The sequence below is a fragment of the Pollicipes pollicipes genome, unplaced genomic scaffold, assembly GCF_011947565.3.
Source record: "Pollicipes pollicipes isolate AB1234 unplaced genomic scaffold, Ppol_2.1 Scaffold_4219;HRSCAF=4965_pilon_pilon_pilon, whole genome shotgun sequence".
In the NCBI taxonomy this organism is placed as follows: Eukaryota; Metazoa; Arthropoda; class Thecostraca; order Pollicipedomorpha; family Pollicipedidae; genus Pollicipes; species Pollicipes pollicipes.
The window spans coordinates 6,193,850-6,219,529 of NW_023596448.1; the positions used below are offsets into that span (position 1 = coordinate 6,193,850).

General features: G+C 52.3%; 1 protein-coding gene across 1 annotated transcript; it reads left to right on the plus strand.

Moving 5' to 3' along the window:
- The first annotated feature begins 1,947 nt into the window (after window positions 1-1,947).
- LOC119095722 (katanin-interacting protein-like) lies at window positions 1,948-25,680 on the plus strand. The gene is given in 19 exon segments (XM_037218575.1): window positions 1,948-1,976; window positions 5,023-5,144; window positions 6,602-6,703; window positions 7,355-7,502; window positions 8,118-8,325; window positions 8,885-9,082; window positions 12,447-12,584; window positions 17,914-18,054; window positions 18,878-19,052; window positions 19,604-19,700; window positions 20,330-20,495; window positions 21,165-21,368; window positions 22,389-22,473; window positions 22,517-22,539; window positions 23,220-23,360; window positions 24,063-24,104; window positions 24,106-24,165; window positions 24,810-24,875; window positions 25,657-25,680. Coding segments are annotated over 17 exon segments (1,932 nt in total). The 5' UTR covers window positions 1,948-1,976; window positions 5,023-5,144; window positions 6,602-6,687.

Consider the following 25,680-nt stretch of genomic DNA (forward strand, 5'->3'; position numbering starts at 1 on the left):
TTGGTCAGCTGTCAGTGAAATGAAATTGTGTTCGTGACTGTTTGCCTCTTGTGGATGGAGCGTGTAGCCCATCATATGCATTGCAGGTTTTGGACATGTGACTCAGTTATGCCATAAGTGTTCCCCACACACTGACCAAACACTTAGGCACTTAGCTGAGAGCTGCAATTTCTGGGATTCCGATGCCTGAAATGACAAACGTGAGCGTGACATTCAATGGAACATGTTTTAAGACGTTGGCGGCTTTTGCTCTTTTTGTAAAAGTGGAGCTTTTTCGGACGGAACCTAGATTTCTGTTGACGAAGAATCATACCAAAGCAACAGTTTACCGCAATGGCGTGGCATTTATAAACGCACTTGGTGCAACGAGTGTTCGACACATGCCTTTACAATTGATAGTGAAATGACTAACGCATATTTTTGCATAATTTGCCGCCCTGCGTTCTAGGGAATGGGCGTTACGAGGTGGCACTCGGTACCAGCGCAGAGCGTGAACATTACTTGACCCGGCTGAAATGGATAAAAGTCTATACAGCATTTTACGAGCAATTATCGTGGCTGTAAAATGCCGGTAGGATTTGCTTCATTCTGGCGATTAGATTCGATTGGATCCGGACAATGACAACGAAAAGGGTAAGCCCCCTCCCCAGACTGTCGCCGCTGTGGACGCACCTCGGAGGGTACCGTCGGGGCCTGTCGGGGCCTCCTGATCCCCGCCCCCATCTACAGTACCGTCTCTCCGGCAGCCAGCGTCCTGGGCAAGGGCCGACAGCCTAGAGGCGCGGCCCAGGTCCAGCTGGAACGGCACCACGCCCGTCCAGGCCATGACGTCGGAGATGGACAGCCTCCAGGTCAGTGCACGAACATGGAGCTCCCGTGGCTGGCGGAAGGTGCCCTGCTGCTGAGTAAAAGCGTGTCTAAAATTTTTAGTGCTCAGTAAAGACGGGATGCAAAGTGGCTATGTTTATTCGCACAACCGGCTTTGAACCCGTCTCGGGTTCACCGATCGTCAGGTGGTTAGCACGACCTGTTCACAGTGCAGAGCTCAATCAATAGGAACAGCAGCTATCAAACGTTACAGATCTTAAGATGTGAAGATATCAACGGTTCAAAGAAAGCATGCTCAAACGACTTAAAGGCAGCCGGGATGGGCGGTGATTTAACATTGCCTTCATTTCAGAGACTTGTCTGATGTGGATGTTCGCGCATAACAAGTACCACCGTCATGCACACAACACCTCAATGTTCGTCAAACGTCACAGAACAGAAAAAGATGGTGGAGTGCAGATGGTTTCCCCACGCTGTCTCCACACTGACCCAGCTTGTGCTCACCAGGTGTTCTCCGATGAGAGGCAGACGGTCTCCAGCTCCAGCAGCATGAACAATGTGCCAAAATGGTTCGACTCGATGGTCAAGTGTGAGAGGTGAGGACAAGTAGGCCGTGTGCAACAACAAGACATAGATGGTAAACAAGGCTAGGGTCTGGGCGAAAGGAATAATTAAAAGGAGGAGTGAAATGAAAGGGGTCGAGGAAGAGAAAAAGTGAGGGCAACAGAGAAAGGGAGAAAGAGAGAAAAAGAGAATGAGAGGGAGAGAGGGGGAGGGAGTGGTGAAACGCTTGTACACGAACGTAAGAGCTTATTAAAAGACAATGCCTCCAATTCCCACCTCTCTCCACTCAAGACCACAAGTATGATCGCATTATCAAAACGCTGGGAGGCGTTTGCACCAAGGCCAGGCCTTCCACCCCTTCACCCCACAGGATGGCGACGATGACGCTCCGCTGTTCCCGTCGGCAGGACCTCCCGATCGTCGTCCCAGGAGCGGGCGTCCATGCGCACGGCGGAGCCGGCGCCGCGGGTGCTAGACCTGGACCTGGCAGGACCCGGCCGTCTGCGCACCAGCTCCGGCTGCGGCCGACACCGGTCCGATGACCTTGACCTCGACCTGACCCCTGGCAGCCGCCGCTCTTCGCGGTCAGTCGGGTTAGCAGGGGCGGCGGATCAGGGACGGAGAGGGGGGTAGCTCTCCAGGCTTTTGTCTCGATTGAATCCAAGCCTACCGTATTGCATGGGAAGCGACTTCTGACAAGTGGCTCTGTTTCTGTCCGACTCTTAAGAGGCTTCGCCACCGCTGCGGCTTGGTCGACTTGATGAGATCACTTGGAGCTATGAAAACCTCGCCGCTTGCCATGAGGGGCTGCCTCATTTATCTGAGTGTTTTACATAAATAATGAAATCACGAGAGAGGCCGTGAAGCAATACTCCACTAGTTCAGATGTAATTGCACTTTACTTCTAGCACTGTTATACCTATGAATTAAAACGCAGATTATTCCGTTTCCCTCCTGCAAGGGATAGGTATTATCGAACGATTGTTTAGTCACATGTACAGATATATGCGTCATGGTCTCCTAACTGATCGCCAATTGTAGTTTTGCCAAGGACGTCCTCTTTGTGTCTCAAAAAATTCTGCCACATGCTGGCATTATCATGGGCTCATTGTAAGGTGAAGAGCTCCACTGAGGTGTTCACATCAAGTCCAAAGTGCTATTATCGACGGTTAACGACGCAAAATTGACAAAATTGAATGTGCTGTTTAAAACGTTGTGAGCTTGGATGGCGGCCTTCAGGATGCCAGGAGGAAATGGTTCAGCGATGTTATCAAGCAAAGATTGGTTACAGTATATGATGTCAAAACTTTATTTGGTTTCAACAGTATAGCCAGTGTTTACTTGATGACGCCGTTGCAACTACCTCTTGTTAAATTAAAGGTAAATTCTTTTTAGCATAATAAATCTAAGACTCATGATTTCGAACAGCTTGGAGCTCAAGGCCTGTCTCACTTGTACCAGGTGTTGAAAACAGCTGCATTTAGCTCTAATTTCTCTCGACTTAGGAAAGGTGAAATTGGAAAGGTTTTTTTGTAGGACCCAACCCATCAAAACAACAGCAGTTCAATAGCGGCAGCTGTCTATCTCTTAAAGAGGTTGAGGCCATTAAAACGTTTTTAGTTAAGCATCTACGGCATAGCGAAACATCCTTCTTACCAATATGGTACTTATATTCTTCCCAGGGGTTTTCTTTTTTACGTGGCAAACTTATGCCATGCATTGGCCTTACTACGGACGAGGTGGCGAGCTGGCATCATCAGACTGCACTTAATTATTAAAGCGTTTTAGTCCATAGCATTGGAGACAAAAACAACGCTCAAAAGCGTCATCATTCTGGAAGCTGGGTACTCCTTGTGGCGCTAACTACTTTTCACCAGCTGCTTTTTGTGACACCAGCTGCTTTTCGTAATAAGGATATTCTGCCCGCTTGAAAAGAAGTTAAATACGAACACTGCTTCCGTAGGCCTAGCCGTTCCATTTAACTCTTTCCTTTCCCTCTGACATCCCCTCTTTACTTCAGCAGAGCACAGGTCAAGATCCATATCACAGCGCCCGTTCAATCGATGTGCCTTGACCTCACTTCCGTGCCCTTGTTCCTGTAACGTGCGCGCCATTTGGCCGGTCGTGGGCCGTCGGCGCCCGGTAGCCCACTGCCCCCGATGGGTGCCGCCGGCGCACCAACTGTACGTTACGACCGGGACACCTGCTCAGGTCATGCCAGCCCTGCTCCATTCGCTCAACGAGGCTAGATATTGCGACCCCTTCAGGAATCGCGGAACAGGCTGCACAACGGCATCATGCTGGGTGTTTTAACGCGGCGTCCCAATTGCGGATTGTACGGTCCCAAGTGCCGCGCCGCCGCTGGCGCATCCGGACTTAGTGTCCATTGATTAGCTGAGCGGCCGCGATGGCCCTGTAATTAAGGACAGAATCGATCCTCCGCTGTGGTGACGGCACTGGCCGCACGGCCGCCGCGGCGGCTGGCTCGGACCTGATAACGGCTCGGCTAGTAAAGGGTAGGCAGGCTGGAGCGAGGGAGGGGGAAGGTAAGCACAGGTCAACGAGGCAGCCCATGAAGTCACAGGCGACCGTGGGAGGGAGAACAGAGGAGGAGAAACAAGGAGGCCTGGTTTCTGAAGCATAAATCTCTTTGGGTTACGGGCGTTCAAGGGTCATTGTATGGAGCTCGCGGTGTGAAAAGGAGGAAGCCAGGCTGTGAGTTACGCTCATAACTCCGCCTTACGTGCGCTGTTAAAACCAGCGGACTAGGCATCCGTCACCACACCTGGATGCAGAAGTAGACCTCATACACGTCTGCCGAACAAGGCCGGTCCCAGCGGTCAGTCACGGCGCCAGGTCCGTGAGTAGCCCGCTAATGCTGCCGTGACATGGTGAAGTGTCGTGTTGGTGCGGCGGTTGGCATGGTGCCAACCGTAAATGGCAGGCGGCGCCCACAGCGCGCCCCGCTCCCGTCGTTCTTTGGGTGGTCATGGCGCGAGCTTCCCCGAGCCGCCTTGGACGGCGCACAGAAGCGCGTGTCGCATTTCAGGCTGTACCCATTCAGAGCGCAATTCGTTCATCGCGCGGCGAATTGCTGACGTCAGACAGGACGGGAGGCATGCCGGGCAGAAATGGCCTGGGCATGTGACGCGCAGGTCAGCTGCGGCCATTCGCAAAACTGGTTGGGAAAACCAGATTAAGCCATAAAAGAGATATCGCTTTTGGAAGTCTTGAGCATATGTTAATGACGCCTTGCAAGCGCAAAGTTCCGCCATAACGTCGCCTCCGTTGTGTGTGCGAGCCTTTCACGCGTTTTGAGGGTTTTCGGAAGTAACAGGTGGAAACTCACTACAAACGGCCATGTAACTCATAAATGACGGCAAGGATCGATTGCAGGTGGATTCAGACGAGTCCAAGCGATCGGCTTAGTGTTGGCGTGCCCGGTGCGGTCTTTGGCTGCCAACTCGTGTAGCCCTACTTAAACACCCGCCCTGCTGTCCGACACTGGAAGGCATTGGGTGTAAATTTGTCCACATTACATAACACACCAGTCGCAAATCTTCAAACCCCGTTCACATGAAAGCACGCGACTCCGATAGCTCTCCAGTCCCCAAGTTGATGTTGTTCCAGAGGAGACGAGGGCTTAGAGGCGGACCGGCCGCGGCGGGAGGGCTCCGCCAGGTTCGGACGGCGCGCGCTCGGAACGCCGAAGACCCCGGACAGCTCCCGCAACACGGGCACCGCCTCGTCAGGTCTGTATGGTTTGTGCCCCTCAGGTCTGTACTCGTCAGGTCTGTTTGACTTGTACTCCTCAGGCCTGTACTCGTCAGGTTTGCATGATGTGTACTCCTCAGGTCTGTACTCGTCAGGTCTGTATGATTTGTACGCCTCAGGTCTGCACTCGTCAGGTATGTTGTACTCAGGTCTGTAACCATTAGGCATGCGCTCGTCAGGTCTGTATTCGCCAGGTCTGTACCCGTCAGGTCTGTACTTGTCAGGCCTGTAGTCGTCTGGTATGTTCTCGCCAGGCATGTACTCGTCAAGTATGTGCCCGTCAGTCGTACACCTGTCAAGTCTGTGCTCGTCAGGTCTGTACTTGCCAGGTCTGCATCCGTCAGGTCTGTTCTCGTCACGTTTGTACTCGTCAGTTTGGTACTCGTCAGGTCTGTACCCGACAGGTCTGTACCAGACAGGTCTGTAATCGTCAGATCTGACCGTGGGTTAATCTATCTTTTTACGACTCGGGACAACATCAACTGGTTTTATGTTTGCGAGTGTGTCAGTGCTGATTATTTATGTGTCTTTGGTCAACACTATTTCGTAGGAAAAGAATCAGAAGACGTTTGTCATGTGGACACTCACGAGGATGATTAATTGTCGTGAGAAGCTGTCACACGTTTATGCCACATTCTGTGAAATTATGTTGCATAAGCATGACGATAGAATTGTCTCCTGTTCATTACCCAAAGAGCAAGGCGAGGCACTTGGTTTTATGCAGATCAATGTGTTCGCTTTGCTCACTAGTTGGGTAGCCGAGCCCCCGCGGTTCACCGAAAGCCTCACAAGCCGCCGAGCCGGTCCCGCTGTGCGCCGGGCGCCTTGGGTCCCGCCCTGTGGGCCTGGCCCACTGTGCACCGCGCCGGGCAGCGTATCGATGTGCTGGTGCCCGCGGGCTTGCGCCGGGCGCCTGGGCGGGTCCAGAGCCGGCGTCACGAAGGCCTCGGACACGGCACAAGTCACGGATGCGCCGCAGGTTCCAGCGAAGCGCTCCGCCGGAGACAGGCTTGGCGTTAATGACGTGACGTGACCCAAAACAGCGGCGGGAAGTGCGGATGGTAGCCTGTCGGGTGCTTTGCAACGAGCAAATAAACGGGTCATATTTCTTAGCGTCAGCTTGACAGCCCAGGCAGTTATGAACAGGAGTTTTAGAGCCATAAATCCCTGCGGCTCCTGCCGATCCAAAGAAACAATTTGCTGACTGAAATAATGGTTAAATATATTAGCAGCGTGCAAGCGTAACAAAATCCTTGCACTGGCGATGGGAAACTCATGTGTCGTGGTGTTAGGCGACGCAATCTTCCTTCATCTGCCACAAGACACCACAGCTCCTCTGCCAATTGCTTGTCATCCAACCACTCCACACTCTGTTTGTCAACCACCTTCACGGACAAACCCTTGCGCGCTGGCTAACGCTGCCGCCGTCCGGCAGACTCGTCCAGCGGCCGACTCAACTCGCCGAAGGTGATACCGGAGGACTGGCTGGACACGTTGCCGTCGCAGCCTCCCATCTCGCCCATGGCCTCCAGCCCCGGTAAGACCCGAACCGGAGTGATGAAGCTCACTAACGACCTCGGTCTGCCGCTGGCTTGGCTTCTGACAGGCACGTTTGGAAGGCGTGGCAGTTCACATAATCGATGTGAATGATGTCTGCACTATCGGAAGCTGCAATATTGAAGGTCTTGGGACCGCATTTAGCGGGTGTATCACTACGTGTGACTTACGACCTGCTGAGGGTTAACGCCGCTGCCAACGTTGTTCCAGGGCTGATGGGTAATGTTGTTCAGGGCAGCCATCCAGGAAGGATGATAATGACACCATTCATCGACTCCGACGTCGGGAGGGTAGGGGAACGTGACCTGAGTCGCCAACATTCCGGGTCACACAAAAATCCGGATCCAAGCGGATCCGATATTTAGTCTGGGTCTATGAGCTTTTGAACCGAACCGTACCGGAGGCCGGTGCTGTTGACCTGCAGCCACCCCTGGACCGGGGGCCGGCGCTGATGACCTGCGGTTGCCTCTGGACCGGAGACCGGTGCTGGTGACCTGCGGTTGCTCTGGACCGGAGGCCGACGCTGGTGACCTGCGGTTGTCCCTCGGACCGGAGGCCGGTGCTGGTGACCTGCGGCCGCCCCCAGACCAGGCGGCAACGCCACCGATGACCTGCTGCGTCCGTCCGGCAGGGCTGACGGGCGGCGCCGGCCGGCTGACCTCGCTGGAGGAGTCTTGGGGCCACCTGCAGGCCTTCAATCGTCAGCAGCGAGGCCGCATCAGCAGCGTCCAGCTGGACACGGCGGACGTCATGCACATGTACATGCCGACCAAGGACAGGTGAGCAACGGCTGGCCACCGCGACTGAGCGGGAGCGAGCGGCTGGGGGACTGGGGTGGGACTGACTGGGAGCGAAAGGCTTGAGGACTGAGATGGGACTGACTGGGAGCGAGCGGCTGAAGGACTGAGGTGGGACTGACTGGGAGCGAGCGGCTGGGGACCGAGGTGGGACTGACTGGAAGCGAGCGGCTGGGGACTGAGGTGGGACTGACTGGGAGCGAGCGGCTGGGGACTGAGGTGGGACTGATTGGGAGCGAAAGGCTGGAGGACTGAGGTGGGACTGACTGGGAGCGAGCGGCTGGGGACTAAGGTGGGGCTGACTGGGAGTGAGCGGCTGGAGGACTGAGGTGGGACTGACTGGGAGTGAAAGGCTGGGGACTGGGGCGCAAACATGACACAAGTTGCCCCAAATATGTCAACAAACAGGTTGTCTGTGGATTTTGCCCACTTCCTTTCCAAGGTTGAGGGAGCCTGAATCCCAAGCTGGGGTGTGAAAGGGGGGGGGGGGGGTCGGCCCTCAACCGAATAGGCACCTAAACCCGTGTAATGTGTTGTGAATTTGTTCATATCATTGCATGATGCCAAAGTAATACATCGTGAACAACCTTTCGCCAGATTTTCGGGCGCAAAACTGGCAACGCTACCGCAAGTGGACGAGCACTCAGAGGCCAGCGCTGAAGAGGAGGACTTCTTCATCCCCGAGCTGCCGAAGGGGAAGAACCTGACCATCAACATCAAGAGCACGTGGGGAGACCGCCACTACGTGGGGCTTAACGGGATCGAGATGTTCTCCGCCTCTGGGGAGCCTATCAAGGCGGAGAAGGTGGGCTCAAGGTCGCGCGGTCGTTCTGGTAGTGCCATCGAATCGGACAAAGCTCTGAGCGAGTTTGCAGCGGGAATGGGGTCGCCAATTGGGGCGGTGGCCGAGTCAGGCTTTCAATGGTTGGATTGAGCAGGCGAATCTTATTACGCAGACAGCATATAAGAGCATGATGTCAACAGCTGGCATTAATTGTCTTGATATCGGCCAAGGCTTTTTACGAGAGTGCACCGGCTGATGTCGCCCAAAGGCTTCAAATCACGCAAGGTCAGACAAGCTGGCTATAAAGATTTAATTTAAATATCGAAGTTGGTCGTAACTCAGCATTGCGGTTGACCGTTTCTATCGTTTCGTCCAATGCGTCCAATGAATCATCAAATTAATATGGCACTGAATGAACCATACCACACCTCAAACACGGCAACATTTTAGACCGACCCTCATCACAAGCCTGCATGCGTTATATCGTGTCATGCGCTCGACGACGCTCACTGACCAAATAACCTCCCAGTCGCGTCTGACACCGCTCCCCTCCCCTCCCCCCCCCCCCCCCCACTTCCAGATCAGCGCCGACCCGGCCGACATCAACGTGCTGGACGAGTACAGCGGCGACCCGCGGGTGGTCGCCAATCTGACGGACGGCGTGTACCGCACCAGGGATGACATGCACCTCTGGCTGGCGCCCTTCAGCCCCGGGGGCGATCACCTAGTCCACATCGGCTTCCCCCAGCCATGCCAGCTGGCTATGCTGCGCGTGTGGGTGAGTGGCCCTGGCGGGCGCTCAGGCGCAGGCGCAGGCGAGCGGCCTGGCGCTCGGAGGAGCCCCCGGTTGGGGGTGACAGGCTTCTTACGTCAGAGTCTTAGGCGGGGGGCTACGCCCGTGGTTAAGTGATTATTCGTCTCCTCGTTGCAGAGTCGTTGGCCTTTCATCTATTGGTTTCGCGTTTCTTACCAGTCTCTAGTTTCTTTTCTACAGTTTTGAGCAGTTCTCCATGTTTTTCAGCGTTGTTTGTGTTTCTGTGTGTTGTTTTGTTCGTCGTCTCGTCCTCTTCAGGTACACACATAGCCTTCAGCTACACTACTGGACCTTGAACACACACTTGCCAGCCAATAGCTCTCACCTGAAAAGCATAAACAAAGAGGCACAACAGCCGTGCCGCCGTCGCTGAGAGGCCCGGTGTCAGCACCGCCGTATGTGGGTGGCGCCGATCCCGGCTGGCCCTACTGACATCCTGGCTGCCTGCGATGCCGGTGGCGAAGTGGTGGTCGGTGTTCATGTAGTCGACACCGAGGTCACTACACCTCAGGTTAGGCGGTTTGCTACCTTCTGTACAGTACGTGGGGTGCGTTTTAAGTCTAACACTTCCGGGCTTCCCCTCTAACCCTTCTAGCCATTCGTCTAACTCTTCTAACCCTTCTTGGTATGTCATCCGATAAGCGAAGATAAAAATTCGTACATCAACTAAGTGTTTGTCCAATGCGGGATTACAAATTCTAGCGATGATGGTAGCCTACTTCTCATGGTCAGCTTGTTACTAAAAGGTCTAAAAGTACTAAAAGGTCATGCCTCGCTATTCTGCGACGCCGCCCCGTACCTCAATCTTGGACGACTACTTCGCACCTATAGTCTATTACGATCGGTTGATCAAAAATCATCGATGGCTTCGGATTGTTGCTGATGCACTGCACGGTCATAAGGATTGTTTTGCGGCGCTCATTTCGATAAGCACGTAAGTGGATCTCATTCTAGTTGATGGAGTTTGATTTTGTGCGGTGTTGATGTCATTGATTTTACTTTGATTGGCTTTTGAATGTCATCGCCGCGCACTGGTGCAGGACGATGACATTAAACCTCCCGATAGATGGCGTTAGCGATCTTTTGGCTTGGCACAAAGTAAAGTTAGCGTTTAATAGCAGTGCAATTTCTGGTAATGAGTCCATTTCCTTCACCTTGCCCCTGCTTTATTGGCCTAGTGGGCTAATTTATCTTGCGTATCTTGACAAATTTGGATGTGTCCTCGACACGAGGTGCAAGTTATGAAAGTCAAGGACTTGATCCGTTACATAAGCATTCAGAAGATAAACCCCTGCACGAAGCAATGCAAAGGCATATGACGGAGTACTGGTATGCGGCTTATCGAAGACGTATTGCAGGGGAATTGGAAAGCGCAATCCCATTCTGTCCAAATATTTTTGATGCATTGTGTTCGAGCTTTTGGCCTTATGCCTTCATAAGGTCAAAACTTGAGTAATGCTGAAGGCGGAAAGTCTCTCCCCAATCTATAACAAGTGTTGGTGTGATAAGACGGCGGTATTGATTGCATGAAACGCTACGATTTGCCTCACTTCGCCATGAAGACTTTTGGGAACGAGATTACGAGTACCATCCCAATGTTGTGGCGTGGTCCAAACTCAAACAACTGGTAAACGTGGATGTTATTTCAAACTTTACGCTCAGTTAAACGGCTCGACAGATACGTCAACAAGAGAGAGAGGTTATGTCAACCCTCTACCCTGTCGAGAGCGTAACAAGCGATCAATGCGGCCAGCTGGGGGTAGATGATTACCCTCAAAAGGTTTCGCGGATCTGAAGCTGATGCTCGCGTGCAGCCGTAGACTGGTCGACGCTAACGGAGACATGCATGTGCTTCTGGGTTCTTCATGTCCTGAATAGTCGGCGGGAAAATAACAGCAGTGCCTTAAGAGAAGCATACCCACAGCCTGAGCAAATCAGTAGTACGACAGCGTTGTTGCTCCAGCGTATTAGTGGTTATGCTGCGCTTTGTTGCGCAGTGTTGGGCAATGCTGCCATGCAGCAACGGACTCGTGATGTATGGAGATGTTAATAAATACTTGTTTGGCCATAAGTGCCTCGTAAGGGTTGATATCAGCTCTCGGGTAGGATTTTGATGTTCTTGTTGTCCACATGAAATTGTGCGGGCTAATGCTTACTACCAAGCCAGCTATTACCGTAACTTTGTAGAATGAAATAGAATTATCTTTTAATTGTTTTAAGTTATGTTGCAACAACAGTCCCAGTGAAGAATAATGCGGGACATTCGGTGTAAAACAAACCCTCCACTTTTCTGCCTTGGAAACCTGTGAAAGTTGTTATCAGTCCCAGAGTGAGTGCAGGTTGCGGCTCTGGACTTCTGTGTCAATGGAAACTGTATTTGCTACGTGTCCAGGTTTGATGTATGTACTTCAAGCCTGAGGTTCATAACACCGCAGACTTTTCTCAATGGGCTTGGAGCTTCAGATAATTCATTTTCGGTAAAAACCACAGCTGCCCTAAAAAATATGTGCACGAGTGCTCAGGTCTCAATTTACCTGTTACCGATTGTGGCACTATTTGTCCATCCATAGACTCACTATATCATTGACATTAGAATATATATATATATATATATATATATATTATGCTACAATTTTTAAAAATTATATTAAAATCATATTACTTATCATACTATAGTTAATCGAGATGTGCGCAGCCAAAAAAATTGAAGCATTTCCATGATGCTTCCGAATTCATCCGGCTGACCTGCCTTGCCAGACGGGGCCATGCATGCAGTGCCCGTCGGTCCTTTACGGGCCTCGTCTGGCGGCTACCAATGTTATGGAAATACTCACGTGTTTGCGCCGGTGCTGCCATTAAGCACCTGGGTAACGGAGGAGTGGGCGTTTTGCACAATGGAAGTCGCAAGCGTGGAAGCACTGCCATAACGTCGGATAGGTTGTGCGGGTGTTATTATATGTCAGGCATTATGACGGTTTTGTCCCCACACGTGGTGTTGTTTCCGGTGACTGTAGTGATATGGACATCTATCGGCTGACAGAAACCGTGCAGAGGACAATAGCAATGGCGACTCGCTGGCTTGTTCAAGGTTTCGCCCCAGAATGACGAAACAATGCCAAATACGATATCAACAACGACAAAGTGGGGTACACAAGAGTTCGTCCGGTGGGAGGTCCGAATCCTACCAAGGGGCACTGTGGGATTTGACGTATCAGAGAGCACAAGGTCCTCGTGCCCAGGGACCTCCAAGACCTGCAAGGGGGAGCAAAGCGTCCTGACCCCTTGGCGGTGCCCGTCCAATGCTGATGACGCCGCCGACATCCGCAGAAACTACAACAAGTCCCGGTGCCACTCGTTCCGCGGCGCGCGGCACGTGGAGATGGCGCTGGACGGGAAGCCGATCTTCTGCGGCGAAATCGCCCGCGCCAGCGGCGGCATTCTCGGCGGCACGGAGGCGTTTGGAGACGTGAGTCTTACCCGGGGTCTCGCGCGAGGGGGGGGGGGGAGGCTCCACGACGCAGTGGACAGGTCGTGCTGGGTGGAGGGCCAGCCGCCGGCGCGTGGGTGGGGCGACCTCGCTGGAGACCCGCGACGTTTCGTGAATTACGGGAAGCCACTGCCGGCGAGTACCGCAGGGAATTGGCGAGATGCGGGGCTGGGTGGGAGCAGGAGGCTCGGTCTAACGATCCGTGAGCGTGTCAGTCATCTGGTCGGAAGAGCTGTGTCACACGCGATGCCGGCGCGGACCGTCCTGACACATGTGCCGCTGTGACATCACGTGTGCCACGTGCGACGTCGAGCCGGACTGCTGTGCTGTATGTGCCACGTCGGCACTGACTGACATGTCGCATGTGACCTCTGGACAGACAGCCGTGTGACACGTGTCGACGGAGCGGACCACTTTACCACGTATTACCTCCAGGCAGACCACTGTGCAATTGCATGCATGTCCTCGTCTTAACGGCTTAGCTACCTTTAGGCCTGTTGATGATATGCATTAGCATAAGCGTTAGCGCAATGCGGACCGTTCAGACCTATTGGGGACGCAAAGTTGGTCAAGACAGTGCGAGCCAATTCCACGGATAATTGTAGCTCCAGCTTTGTTCGAGCTCCCGCATGCACGGAAAACCGCAGGCATGGGACCGTCAGAGCATGGGTTGTCGGCTTAAGTCAAACCAGGTCGTCGAAAATCCATACAGGCTGTTATCAGGCATTTTCTGTCTACAGAACATGCAACAAGCAGTGCTTGCTTGATATATTATGGTGATATATCGCCCTACATTTCTGGATGCAAACTTGCAGCTGTGATGATAATTGTGCGCGTATATTTGCGTAGCGCTTTTACGGACGACGACTGCAAACGGCTGTCCCATTCCATGCATTTTACAATAATTTTCTATCGAAGTGGCTAATCGAAGTCAACTAAGTGGTAAAGACCCAAAGGGGTGTTCCACATTTGTATGGAATTTTGAACCGAAATAGCCATTTCGAAGATCATTTGGTGCAGTGTACAGTCTCGTCCTTCTTGAGACTTGAACCCTTCTAGATTCTGAGCTACACGCCTGCGAAGATATGTAGACTTTTTCGGAGAGGCTATCTCAATGTCACCCAGACATCCATGACGACATAATAACGTTATTCAAACCCTGCCATTCCATTAGAAGTGCGGCGATCAAGGCTAAGAAAAAGATCATCATCAAGCCGTTCATATCTGGAGTTCAGAAGCGCGACTTCCGGATATAACGGACGTCAATTGGCTCTCAATCAATGTTGTGCAAGGTACGATGACGTGATCAAACAACAACGTATTGAGGAGCATATTCCTAAATAGAGAAAGCGCGTTGTATAGAACAGCCTCCTCCACTTGAAAGTATACCAGCAGTTATAAGTGAGCATAGGTCATAATGTCTGATGCTTGCTTCAATATCTTCAATTGTGGAACATTCCGTGTAAGGGAAGTGTCCCACCTTTGGGGCATACTTCAAAACCATGCTCTGGGATCAGTGACGTCTAATAGTAGCACTGGGTAGTGGCACTGCAGCGCCGTCAAGACATAAACGAATTTCAATTTTGATTATTTTCGATTCCAAATTACGCTGCAAATGCTTTGTAACGGCACGTTTCTTCCCTGCAGTGGCTACCACCATCGTTATGCCAACTACCGTGCGCACTGACAACTACTGGTGCGAATAAAAGAGCGTGTGTGATTGGCCCAGCGGGCAAAGGCCTGTTACCGAGAAGAGCATTGATCGAATTGTGGACCAGGGTTGTCACATGGATTATGTGATACTTCCACGGCCAAAGCCAGAGTGCGCCTCGAAAAGAGCGACTGTGGTAAGCGCCATAGGGGAGGAATCAAATCAAAGTCATAGTACAGCATTGCGTCGTATTCGCGGGATAATACTTTCATGTTAATATACACTTTTGTCTAAACAGTGTTTCAAGCTTTCTTAGCATTTATTATACAAACGTTTTGGTGCATTGGTGTGTTCCAAACATTACAGAACACACGTTGAAAAAGGAAGGCAAATGAAATGTGTTACTTTCATAATGATGAGCAGGAAGCCAAATGGGACTTCCCCCACAGGGTCAGCTACTTCAAATAGAAATTCTGAGCTACTCAAAAGGATTTTAGAAACCAGTAGTACTGGTCATATCGCATGCGCTTCATGCAACATTAAGTAAATGGTACAAAATAGGTTTGATAATTCCTTTAATTGAAGTGGCACAAGGCCGCTACATTTATTAGGGTTTTCTGAAACATGTTGAATGTTTTACACTGAAAAGCTGTGATAAAAACGACTGCCTAATTTTCTATGAATGATTTGGTGTCCAAATATGTATTTATACTGAGAGCTTAGCGGAAGTCACAAATTTTAAATTGATTTGACGGAATGAGAAAACATTCCTAGTCAGATTACTACAAAAACAAAAAGTCTTCTTAAGCGATGAAAGAAAAAATAGCGCTTTGCATTCCCATCCAGCAGTCGACTACATGAGACACGCCATAACAAAAGTAGACGCTGTTCGCAATGCACAAGATTGTCGCCTGCAATATTCAGACAGAAGGATCATAAAACACGTTCTGGTTTGAATACCTTGTGGAAAAGGCAACACCGCAACAGTTCACGCAGCGGCCCGCTCTTCCGCGGTAGCTCACGCAGCACCGCCTCTGTCTGCACCGCCTAACAGCGGGTGCGGGTCCGAGACCGTTGTCAAAACCGATCCTAAGGCAGCCGTTTCCGCGAGCAGCCACCCCTGACGACATCAATACCACCATCCGCTGCGGTCGTCGTTTCAACCGCAACAGGTCGTTCGTGCGCCATCGATCAGGGATATTTCATGTTTATTTGATCGCCGCAGTCCGCCCAAAGTCGATCAGAAATAATTTCGGCGAACAGCGCGTGCGCGCCGTTGACCTCTACGCCATTTCAAGGTCAGTACCGGGCCTGCGGGCAAAAAGTCCGGGACTAGGTCGATACAGGTCGGTTACACCGGGCGCGCTCAGCCTGGGCCGTTATTGATCGGCCTTTTGAGGTCATCGTGTAGTCAAGGCCATTGTGAACGCCGACCAATGCAGCCGAAATGGGCCATTGCGTCACCATGCTGACCTTTTGATCTGGGTCACTGGAACGGAAGAGGCATGATGTTGCGAACTGGTAAGTGGAACAACAATCTTACATAACACCTTCAAGTTCAGTACCGTTCTCATCCAAAATGTAAACCAAGCGAGGTTATTGACCAGCGTATGCGAACCGTCATATTCAAATAAAGTGATTTCCATGGCATTTTGTAACTACACCAAAATCAGATATAGACCAACGCCAGCGTCACAAAACTGTTAGTGAAATGAGTGCGCTCATCTGAGATTGTACTTCATCACTTGGTTTTGTTTTGCATGTTGTACAAACAGACATCTATGCTAGCATGTTGCAAATGGCCACGTCAGCTGATATACTAACCAAATAGCGCAGATACGTGCAATTCTTTACGACACAAGTGCGCTTCTTTATTTCCCTGCTAAAAAAACTTTGAACGATATGTTCACATTGGGACGTTGATAAATAATTCATTACCTAATGCATCGCTGATGTAACCGGATATGTAATCTGCGCCCCTCGCAGCAATTAGCCATTATCATAAACATCGGCACCACTGCCCGCGGGCCATCGGCAGCTAATGACGCGAAACCACGATACTCCGCCATCCGGCCCACCAGTCCTGCTCCTCCTGGGTCGATCCTGGGTCAGGCCCGGCACGCCACCGCCGGCCCGTTCCGTGCCGATCGGTCCGGCTTCGGGGGGGGGGGGGGGGGGCATCCCTTGCGTGCTTTCCTCCGGCCCTGGTCCCGGCCCCCTGACTTCGCGTCGCCTGGTACGCCAGACTTGTCATCTGGGCGCTGGTCCCACACGATGGCCGTAACAGCTAGTCCCATACGCTGGGTGCTAGTCTCATACGATAGGACAGGCAGCTAGTCCCATACGCTGGGCGCTAGTTTCACACGATGACATTAACAGCTCGTCCCATGCACTGGCTGCTTGTCTCACACGATGGGGACTAACACATAGTCTCACGCGCTGCCTGCTAGTCTCATACGATGGGACTAGCAGCTAGTCCCATGCACTGCCTTCTAGTCTCACACGATGGGACTAACAGCTAGTCCCATGCGCTGGCTGCTAGTCTCACGCGCCGGGACTAACAGCTAGACCCATGCGCTGGCTGCCAGCCTCACACGATGTGGAGACCGGGTGGTGGGATGAGCCGCATGATCTTCGACTAAGAAAGACATATGCAGGCCGTAGGTTTACGGGGTCTTACTGCACACTTTGCCAGCATATCTCCCCAGCACAGTGCAACCCAACCAGGAGCTATAACTAACATGTACGACACTTTTAGTGAGCAACACGACGGTAATTCACTGAGTCAATGGATGCAAGGCCTGTTACAGCCTAGATAAACAAACCCTATGTATGAGCATTCTAGGAAGGTTGACTCGCGCTCGAGAAAGCCATAGAGGCCTCTAAGGGGTACATGAAGGTTTCAGTGTCAGAGCGCCAGAATGGAAACAGTTTATTTGTCGTGACTGCTAGCTCACCCTGGTGCAAGCGATTGGGTCTTAGGACTACTTCCAATATACTTGTCGGTTTCACGTCTGTTGAACCTCATCTTGTTATGATGATGATGATGATGATTTGGGGTTTTAGGGCGCATCGACTGCTGTAGGTCATTCAGCGCCCATAACCTCATCTTGTTAAAGACATTATAGTCCATGTCTCATTTATGTGTCTATTTATGTGTCATGTCTTGTTAAAACCACCCAACATATTTTGAAGAGGAAAAGGCAGTGCCGTCGTGCCCCATTCAGTTCGTTTGAACGAACGGTAGGGCCACCACTGCTGCGACCTCAACGCCAGTCAGCCCGCGTGCGTCTGGTGAGCCCATCATCACCGACCTGGAGATCCCGACCGTGACCTGTGACCCGTGACTCATGACTTATGACCAACGACCCGTGAACCATGACCCGTGACCTGCGACCCGTGAACCATGACCGGTTACCTGTGACCCGTGACCTGCAACCCGTGACCTACGGCACATGATCGATGACTCGTGACCCGTGAACCGTGACCCATGACCCATGACCCGTGACCCATGACCGATAACCCGTGACCCTTGACCCGTGACCCGTCTGTAACCCGTGACCCGTAACCTGTAATATGTGACCCGTGAACCGTGACCCATGTTGCGTAACCCGTGACCCGTGGTCGTGCCCGTATGACCCGCGGCTCCTACCGCAGACGATCCTGTTCACGACCGACGACGAGATTCTGGACAACATCTCGCAGTATGACGAGTCGTTCAGCGGCTACTGCGCCGATCCGACGGCCACCATCCACGCCGAGCTGCCAGTGGAACGGCCGCAGACGGCGGACGTAGACGTCAGTCCCTGAGCCGCCGCACCCGGCACCCGGCACCCGGCACCCGGCACTGGTACTGCACCCGCCCGCGCACCCGCCGCAGGGGCCGGGTCCGTCGGACCGGGACGTGGCGCAGGAGGCTCCCAAGATGGCGGAGATGGCTGGTCGTTTGGAAAGGAAAAGCAGCAGTTTCTGATTTGCTTGGCACGGCGTGCTAAATGTCAGGGAGAATAAAACACCTTTTAATGCTCAGCTACTACTCTGGGTTGCGATTTGCAAGTGCACTTGTACCACTCAGTTGTGCGCTTATTACAGCTGGGTTCTACGGTTTGCTGGAAAACTTATGTTCCATGCTTTTTTACTATTCGCAGGCTCGATGCGTTTATCTGCGCATTAGATAATACGGTTGACTGTATTCATGCATCGCCACCAAGCATGGCCCCAATTGCCTTGTTTTTACGCCTAAGAAAATGCAATGCTTATGACTGAGTCCAATCCACCGCACAGCGCATTGCAGCCTCTCAGAGAAGCCAGGTATTAATTTTGCGTCGCATATTACCCTGCGTTCTTGCCTGTTAGTCTGTTTCGCTCCCCCGACTACTACCGTCGTTTTATTGCCAAAGCTTTCAGAAATTGCCATGCGACTTCTACTGCCAGAGAAATGCATACATCTCCCACATAATTGTCTTCGCTGCTACAGGCCATAAGGCCACAGCACAGTGCTCCGTGACAGACCATTTCATCACGTCCGTGACTCTTCATCAGTCTCTTGCGCATCGCCCCTGGCCCCCCTATCCCCCCCTTGGTGAGCCCCTGACGCGACCCGAGCGGGTGCCTGCGGCAGGAGACGGGCGGACGGCCGTTCACCTGCGGCCACGCGCTGGGCGGCGAGGCGTCGGGCCGCGTTCCCCAGCTCTCGTCCGGCGAGATCGTCAGCTTCGACTCGTCCGGCGCCGTGCCCCGCGGCCAGATCGTCCAGCTGACCTTCACCTCGTCTTGGGGGGACCGGCAGCAGCTCGGTCAGTGGCGGCGGCAGCCGGAGGTGCCCGTCGGATTCCAAACGGGAGTCGCCGCGGCTGGTGTCGTGCGTGGGTTGAGCGGTTAGCGGCTTATTGACCACCGCGTCGCCGTTTTGAAAACACCAGGCTTCGATGTGACGTTTCCATGATCGACCTGGGATAAGTTTCACGCTCAATTACTATATATATATATATATATATATATATATATATATATATATATATATATATATATATATATGTGTGTGTGTGTGTGTGTGTGTGTGTGTGTGTGTGTGTGTGTGTGTGTATGCATGTGATATTTGACACGCTTGTCGCAGTCTCTTTGATAACTTTGTGTATCAAAAATAAAGAAATAAAAACCAGGTATCGATCTCCGCATGGTACTGCAATTGACCCGGCAATGCAAACACATGTCCTGATTCTAGTAACAGCGATAGGTTTGACCATGTCACAACAGAAAAGACGAAAAGACTGTCACAGAACACACAGCAGGGCTGCATTTCTCTGGCGAAACGTGCTTTATGGAGTCTGGCTTTCCGTGGCACCAGGTCTGACGGCACTGGAAATAGTGCGGGAAAACCAGCAGGTGGTGCCTCTGAAGACCTCCTACCTGACGGCATCGACAGCCACAGCGACACTGCCGAGGTAATATGGAAAGCAATGCAGTGGCGTGAATGCTTAACACATCCGGGTTTGAAAACGTTAGATATGTTAAGAAATCGGTGGAATGAAATGTGAAAGAGCAGAGAAAGGCAAATCCACACGTCAGGTTCCCAGTTTAAGTCAAATTGCCTCAGCGCTCTTTGCTTTGTATCGTTACTAATATGCTTGTTTTTTTCATATGTGCTATGCCTATTGAATTTGCAGCGATAGTGAAGGCCCATTGGTAATGGTGTGACCCAGGGATGTGCATGATTTCGCAATGGATGGGGCAGAACCCAAACTTGTTTTTTTTTGCCGAAATCCAGCTGGGCGCGCCGCAGTCGCGCGAAATGTACTGCATGACGTGCAACATGCGTCTTCTCCATCTACATTTCTTACGTATTTACCCTGATTTTCTAACGTCATCATTTATTCGCGGAAGTATTAGTACCGTCACCAATTTGCTAGTGGTGACACATGCTTCCGGGATCACCATGCGAGCAAGCCCCTGCGTCGAACCGCGTGCATGCTTGCACAAGACGGCCGGCTTTTCAAAATGACGTGTATCTTTGTCTTATCTCCACCGTCCGTCGTCGTCTCCTCGTGCTCACGCGAGTGGTGACCCCGCGCAGACTGCTGGACGAGCAGCGCGTCAGCTGTGACCCGGAGCACATGTGGCTGGTGCCCTGGAAGGAGGGTCAGTCGGTGACGCTGATCCTCCGCCTGCCGGCCACCACCGCCATCGCTGCGCTGCGGGTGTGGAACTACAACGCCTCGCAGGACGACGCCTACAAGGGGGTGAGGAGCAGCTCCCTGGAACCGTGCTCGTACTGGAGGAGCTTGACATGATCCGACGGAAACCACGGGGCATCCTTTACATACAGGAGCATATACGCATGTGTGTGTATGTGTATATGTATATGTATATGTTTATAGATGTTTATATATGCATATACACATATATACATGTATGTCTATATGTGCATGTGCGTGTGTGCGTGCGTGTGTGCGTGCGCGTGTACGTGGGCGTGTGCGTGGGTGTGGGCGTGGGCGTGGGCGTGGGCATGAACGTGGGCATAACCCAACATGGGGAAAGCCCCCATCATGTGTGGTACAAAGGTCAGAATCCTCTTACGTCATATGGTAGGACAACAACAGAAGGAGTATACCGAATCACTTGCTTTTTCTGTAACCACTTTTCAACCAGACCCAACCCCCACACAAATGACGAGCTGTTCGGTGCATCTAACGTATGTTTTGACCAGCAAATGGCAGCAGCCTTCGCTCGCGTTTTGCTCGGCCGTGGTTGGACCGGACAGTATCGACTATCCTGTGCCATGCGCTGCGGCACAGCATGCACCAAACGGCAGGCGGCAGCAGGCGGTGATAACTCTGTAGAGCCCCGATACGCAATGCCCAGCTGTCCACTGTGGACAGAGCACACTCCTATCCCCGACACCTCCCCAGGCGCGCAACTGCATCGTCTCGGTGGACAACAAGCGGGTTTCGCCGGCCGAGGGGTTCGTGCTGCGCCGGGCGCCCGGCACCACCCACTACGACTTCTGCCAGGAGGTCAGCCTGCGAAGGGGCGGTCCGGTCGCCGCCGCCCGCCGCCATGAAAAGTCCGGCAACGGACGCACGCACGTGCGCATCAGCGACAGCGTGTACCAGGTGTGGCCGGGTGCGGGCTGGAGGACTTCACGGGCTGGGCGAGCGCATTGGTACACATGTGACTGGAAACGGACTGGGCTGCGGATAAATTTTGGATTTTTTTTTTTGGGGGGGGGCGGAATTACGGCTACGGTACGGGTGCGTCTAAAATGTTGACAAAATATCCGGTAGTTACCTTAACACTCGCCCTGTTTCGCCGTTTTTTCATGGCGCGGACTGATAGGGAGTTGATTCCCCCTGCCGTTTCTAAACCAGGAAATACAGGACTTACCAAAAACGTTGTTTTTGTCTCAACGAAACCTGGCCATCGATGTAAATTTTATGCTGCTGGGTAAAAAATTTGACTCCCTTATGCCAGGCCAAGGGTCGAAGGCAAGCTGACGAAATACCAACGCATCTGTCTCTCCATTCGCCTGGTTTTTCTACGAAGAACAAGGCTATAACTACTGTCTTATCTATACGCATAATGTTCCCGGGAAATGCACCTAACAACTTCCGAAAATCGCACTTTTTAGCTTTACAACCTTATACATACGTTACCGTGACTTGTAGCGATACCACACCTGGACGGGCGTGTTCCTTGCTCAATTCTGAGTACAATGGTGAATAGCGTTATGGGTTTATTGATGATGTATTGCCCCCGTTAATACAACAATGTCGGCCTGCCGCGCTTGTTCTTAGCATCGTCGATGGCCGCCCGCCGGCCGCGCCGGCCGTAGATCGCCGCGCGGTGTTCCTCAAAGACCGCCGCTGTTACAATCCTTTCATTGCAAAGGACGTGTTGTATGGCGAATGACCCGTCCGCTCCACTCACGCCCCTGACCGAGCCCGCCCGAGTAACCGTCGTCTCCGTCTGATTTCAGGACGAGTACGAGGTGCCGACCTGCGCATGCGCTCTGACCGAGTCAGCCCGAGTAACCGCCGCCTCCGCCTGGTTTTCAGGACGAGCACGAGGCGCCCGATCTGCGCAATGCGCTTGGCCGAGTCGGCCGAGTGACCGTCGCCTCCGTCTGGTTTCAGGACGAGTACGAGGCGCCGATGATGCCGCAGGGGTTCGTGTTCCAGTTCCACCTGCTGTCCACCTGGGGAGACCTCTACTACACCGGCCTCTGAACGGCATCGAGCTCTACGACGCCTCCGGGCACAAGATCCCGCTCACTGGCAGGAGTGGGTGCCGCGCCGGACCTGAGACCTGACCTGACCTGGATTGACCTGAGGCCTGAAACCGAGCGCTCGGCTCCGGCTTTGTGTCCTGAAGTGGCTGATGTCTGGCGCTGGATCATGTTAAGGTCAAGCCAACAGGCGGCCGGTGCTTTCCGAGATGTCATCAACAAGGTTATCCAGATGTAAACAACGGCGTTTGCCTTGAGATAGTATTCGACAAATTTGTTTGATTCGTTGCCTAAAAAACGAAATTCACTAGAGCAGTCACATACATGTTCAAAATGTTAGCAACTTTTTCGAGACCATTCTCGTGATAATGAAAAAGAGCTGGAATATGCAAAGTTAAAGTGGGGTTGGGTTTCCAAAGACGATGCAACACCTGAAGGTTTGCGTACGGTACCTGCGTTGAAATTTGATGCTCTGATTGGTATTCATTGTTCATTGTACAATACACTCCTAGCCAATAGCAATGAGGGGGTTCATTGTGATGTAGTTGAAAGCAAATGAGATACGCATAGGTTTCAATGAACTTGATTTCACCGCCGTCAGTCCTCTAGCTACACAACGCACATTCCGCAATCATAATCCAGTGACAAATTGCTCAGGCATCGAATTCAACTTCCCGCCCCTTCCCCTGCCGTGGACCACGTGACCCCGGGTCCGCCTCACCCTTGACCTGGCCGGCAGACCGTGGCGGCGTACCCAGACAGCGTGAACGTGCTGGACAATGTCTCCGGGGACGTGCGCACGCCTGATAAGCTGGTGGACGGCGTCAACAACACCATGGACGGCCGCCACATGTGGCTGGCGCCCATTCTGCCCGACATGGTGAGATCCTGTGACCGAGTCTCCATTACCGGACATGGGGAGATCAGTGACCGCGTCCATCTTGGCCGACATGGTGAGGTCATGAGGCCGAGTCCCATCTTCGCCGGCATGGTGAGATCATGTGGCCGAGTTCATCTTGCCTGACGTAATGTAAGGGCGGTATGTGGCTGTGCCTACCATGTTGTGTATGGTGAGAGCGTGGATCGCGTGGTTGAGTCCATTCTGCCCAACGTGGTGAAGGGACGGTCATGTTGCTGAGTCAATTCTGCGTGACGCGGTGAGAAGTCTGCGATGCGGCTGGGTATGTCCCGCCTAACGTGGTGAGAGGACGGACACGTGGCCAAGTCCATCATGTTGGACATGGTGAGCGGATGGTGTATGTGGTTGAGTCTATAATAGCTGATATTGTGAATGAGTGACGTCTGTATTTGAAATTATTTTGCCTGCTATGATTTCGGAATAATGTTTGTGATACGCCGTGGTGACGATCCGGAGAGAACACAGAACCACATAGTCTAAAGCGTATGGTACAAAACCGCTTGCCGCAAATATTTGCTGGCTGTTGAATGAGAGTAGAAAATATTGCTGTAAGGTTTAGACATTCTTTTACCACGTGCAACCGTCAAGAAGTGTGTAAACCAGTTGCAGATATTCGGCAAAAGCTTTTTATCGACAATGCATGAATGTCTGCTTTGCTTTTAGATCAATCGAGTCTATGTGATATTCGACGAGATCCAGACGGTTTTCGATGATTAAGATTGGGAACTACGCCAAGACTCCCACCAGAGGTGTCAAGGAGTTTGGGGTAAGTCTGCTAAGAATGTCGCTGACCTGGACTTATGCTTTCACCATGCGCCGCATGGAAGCCTAAGTCGAATTTTTGGCGATGAAGAACACTTCATATTTGAACATTCCCTTCATCTTTAATGATATCCTCGAGTGGGTTGTTCAGACACCGCAAATGCTACTACGCTTGGACTGTAAAAGGTAGCATAATGGCCTGCAAACGGGTTCGTGACATGTAAGCCGCCCTTAACGCTCTCATCGTTATCGTTTAGCGAATCTTTATTTGCCGGCATGCGTCTTCCAGGTGTCTTAAGCCTTATGCAATGCTACAAATAGCATCCTCGCAAACCGCCGAGCCCACTGAGCCACTGAAACACCGCACCTGAGCCCCCGCCTTCCATCATCACCCATAATCATAGGTGATCATTCATCATCATCTATCATCATTGGCCACTATTCATCGTCATCCATCTCATTGATCACTATTCATCGTCATCCATCGTCATAAATCATCATTCATCATCAGCTATCATCATTGACCACGTTTCATCATCGTCTTTCCTCATTATTCATCCCCATTTATCATCATTCATCATCCACCGATGGCACTAGCTGGGTGGCACCTCGGCCACCTTTAACCTGCTACCATTGTCCGCACCGCAGCTGCTGGTGGATGACCTGCTGGTGTACAACGGCGTGCTGGGGCAGATCGCGAGCACGGGCCGCCTCGTGGGCTCAGGCCGTGCCCCTACCACACCGTGCTCTTCACTTCAGACCGCGAGCTGGTCCAGAAAGAGCGTAACACTGTATCAGGTGAGCACTGGCGGTGGGTCCTGCTCTGCGCAGGACCGTCATCAGGTTGAGGATGGATGGAAGTCCGTCCTACTCCACCGAGTAGCCTTGCGCAGGACGCAAGACCTCTCGTTGGAGGACGGCCATCATGTGAGGCGGGTCGTGTTGTGCGTGTTTAGCGCAACGCGGCCAGCACGTGAACACGCAGTGTGGTTGCGTCCCGCCGCGAGATCATTGCCAGGTGAGGCCTTGTACACTATCTTTGGTCAGGCACGTGAACACGCAGTGTGGTGCGTCCCGCCGCGAGATCATTGCTAGGTGAGGCCTTGTAACACTATCTTTGGTCAGCACGTGAACACACAGTGTGGTGCGTCCCGCCGCGAGATCATTGCAGGTGAGGGCCTGTAACACTATCTTTACACGACACCGCCCTCAAGTGATCAGGTGTGTTACTCGTGCCTGGAGCAATATCTTCATCAGGTGAGGAGGCGTAGGAGGCGTGTTAGTTTACTCTGAAACAACACTGTCGCCAGATACAGTCGTGCCACCCTCTTCGGTTGTAGCACCGCCACCAGGGGAGTCTGATCACCAATGAGTAAAACACGACCACTACTGAGTCAGGAGAACTTGATCCACTACTACCTGCTAGACTCCATTTCTCACCCCCGCGAAGCTTTAAAACACGCTTGGAGTGCAGCTGCCCACCCGTATTTTCCAGGCCGATGAGTTCCGGGGAGAGTGA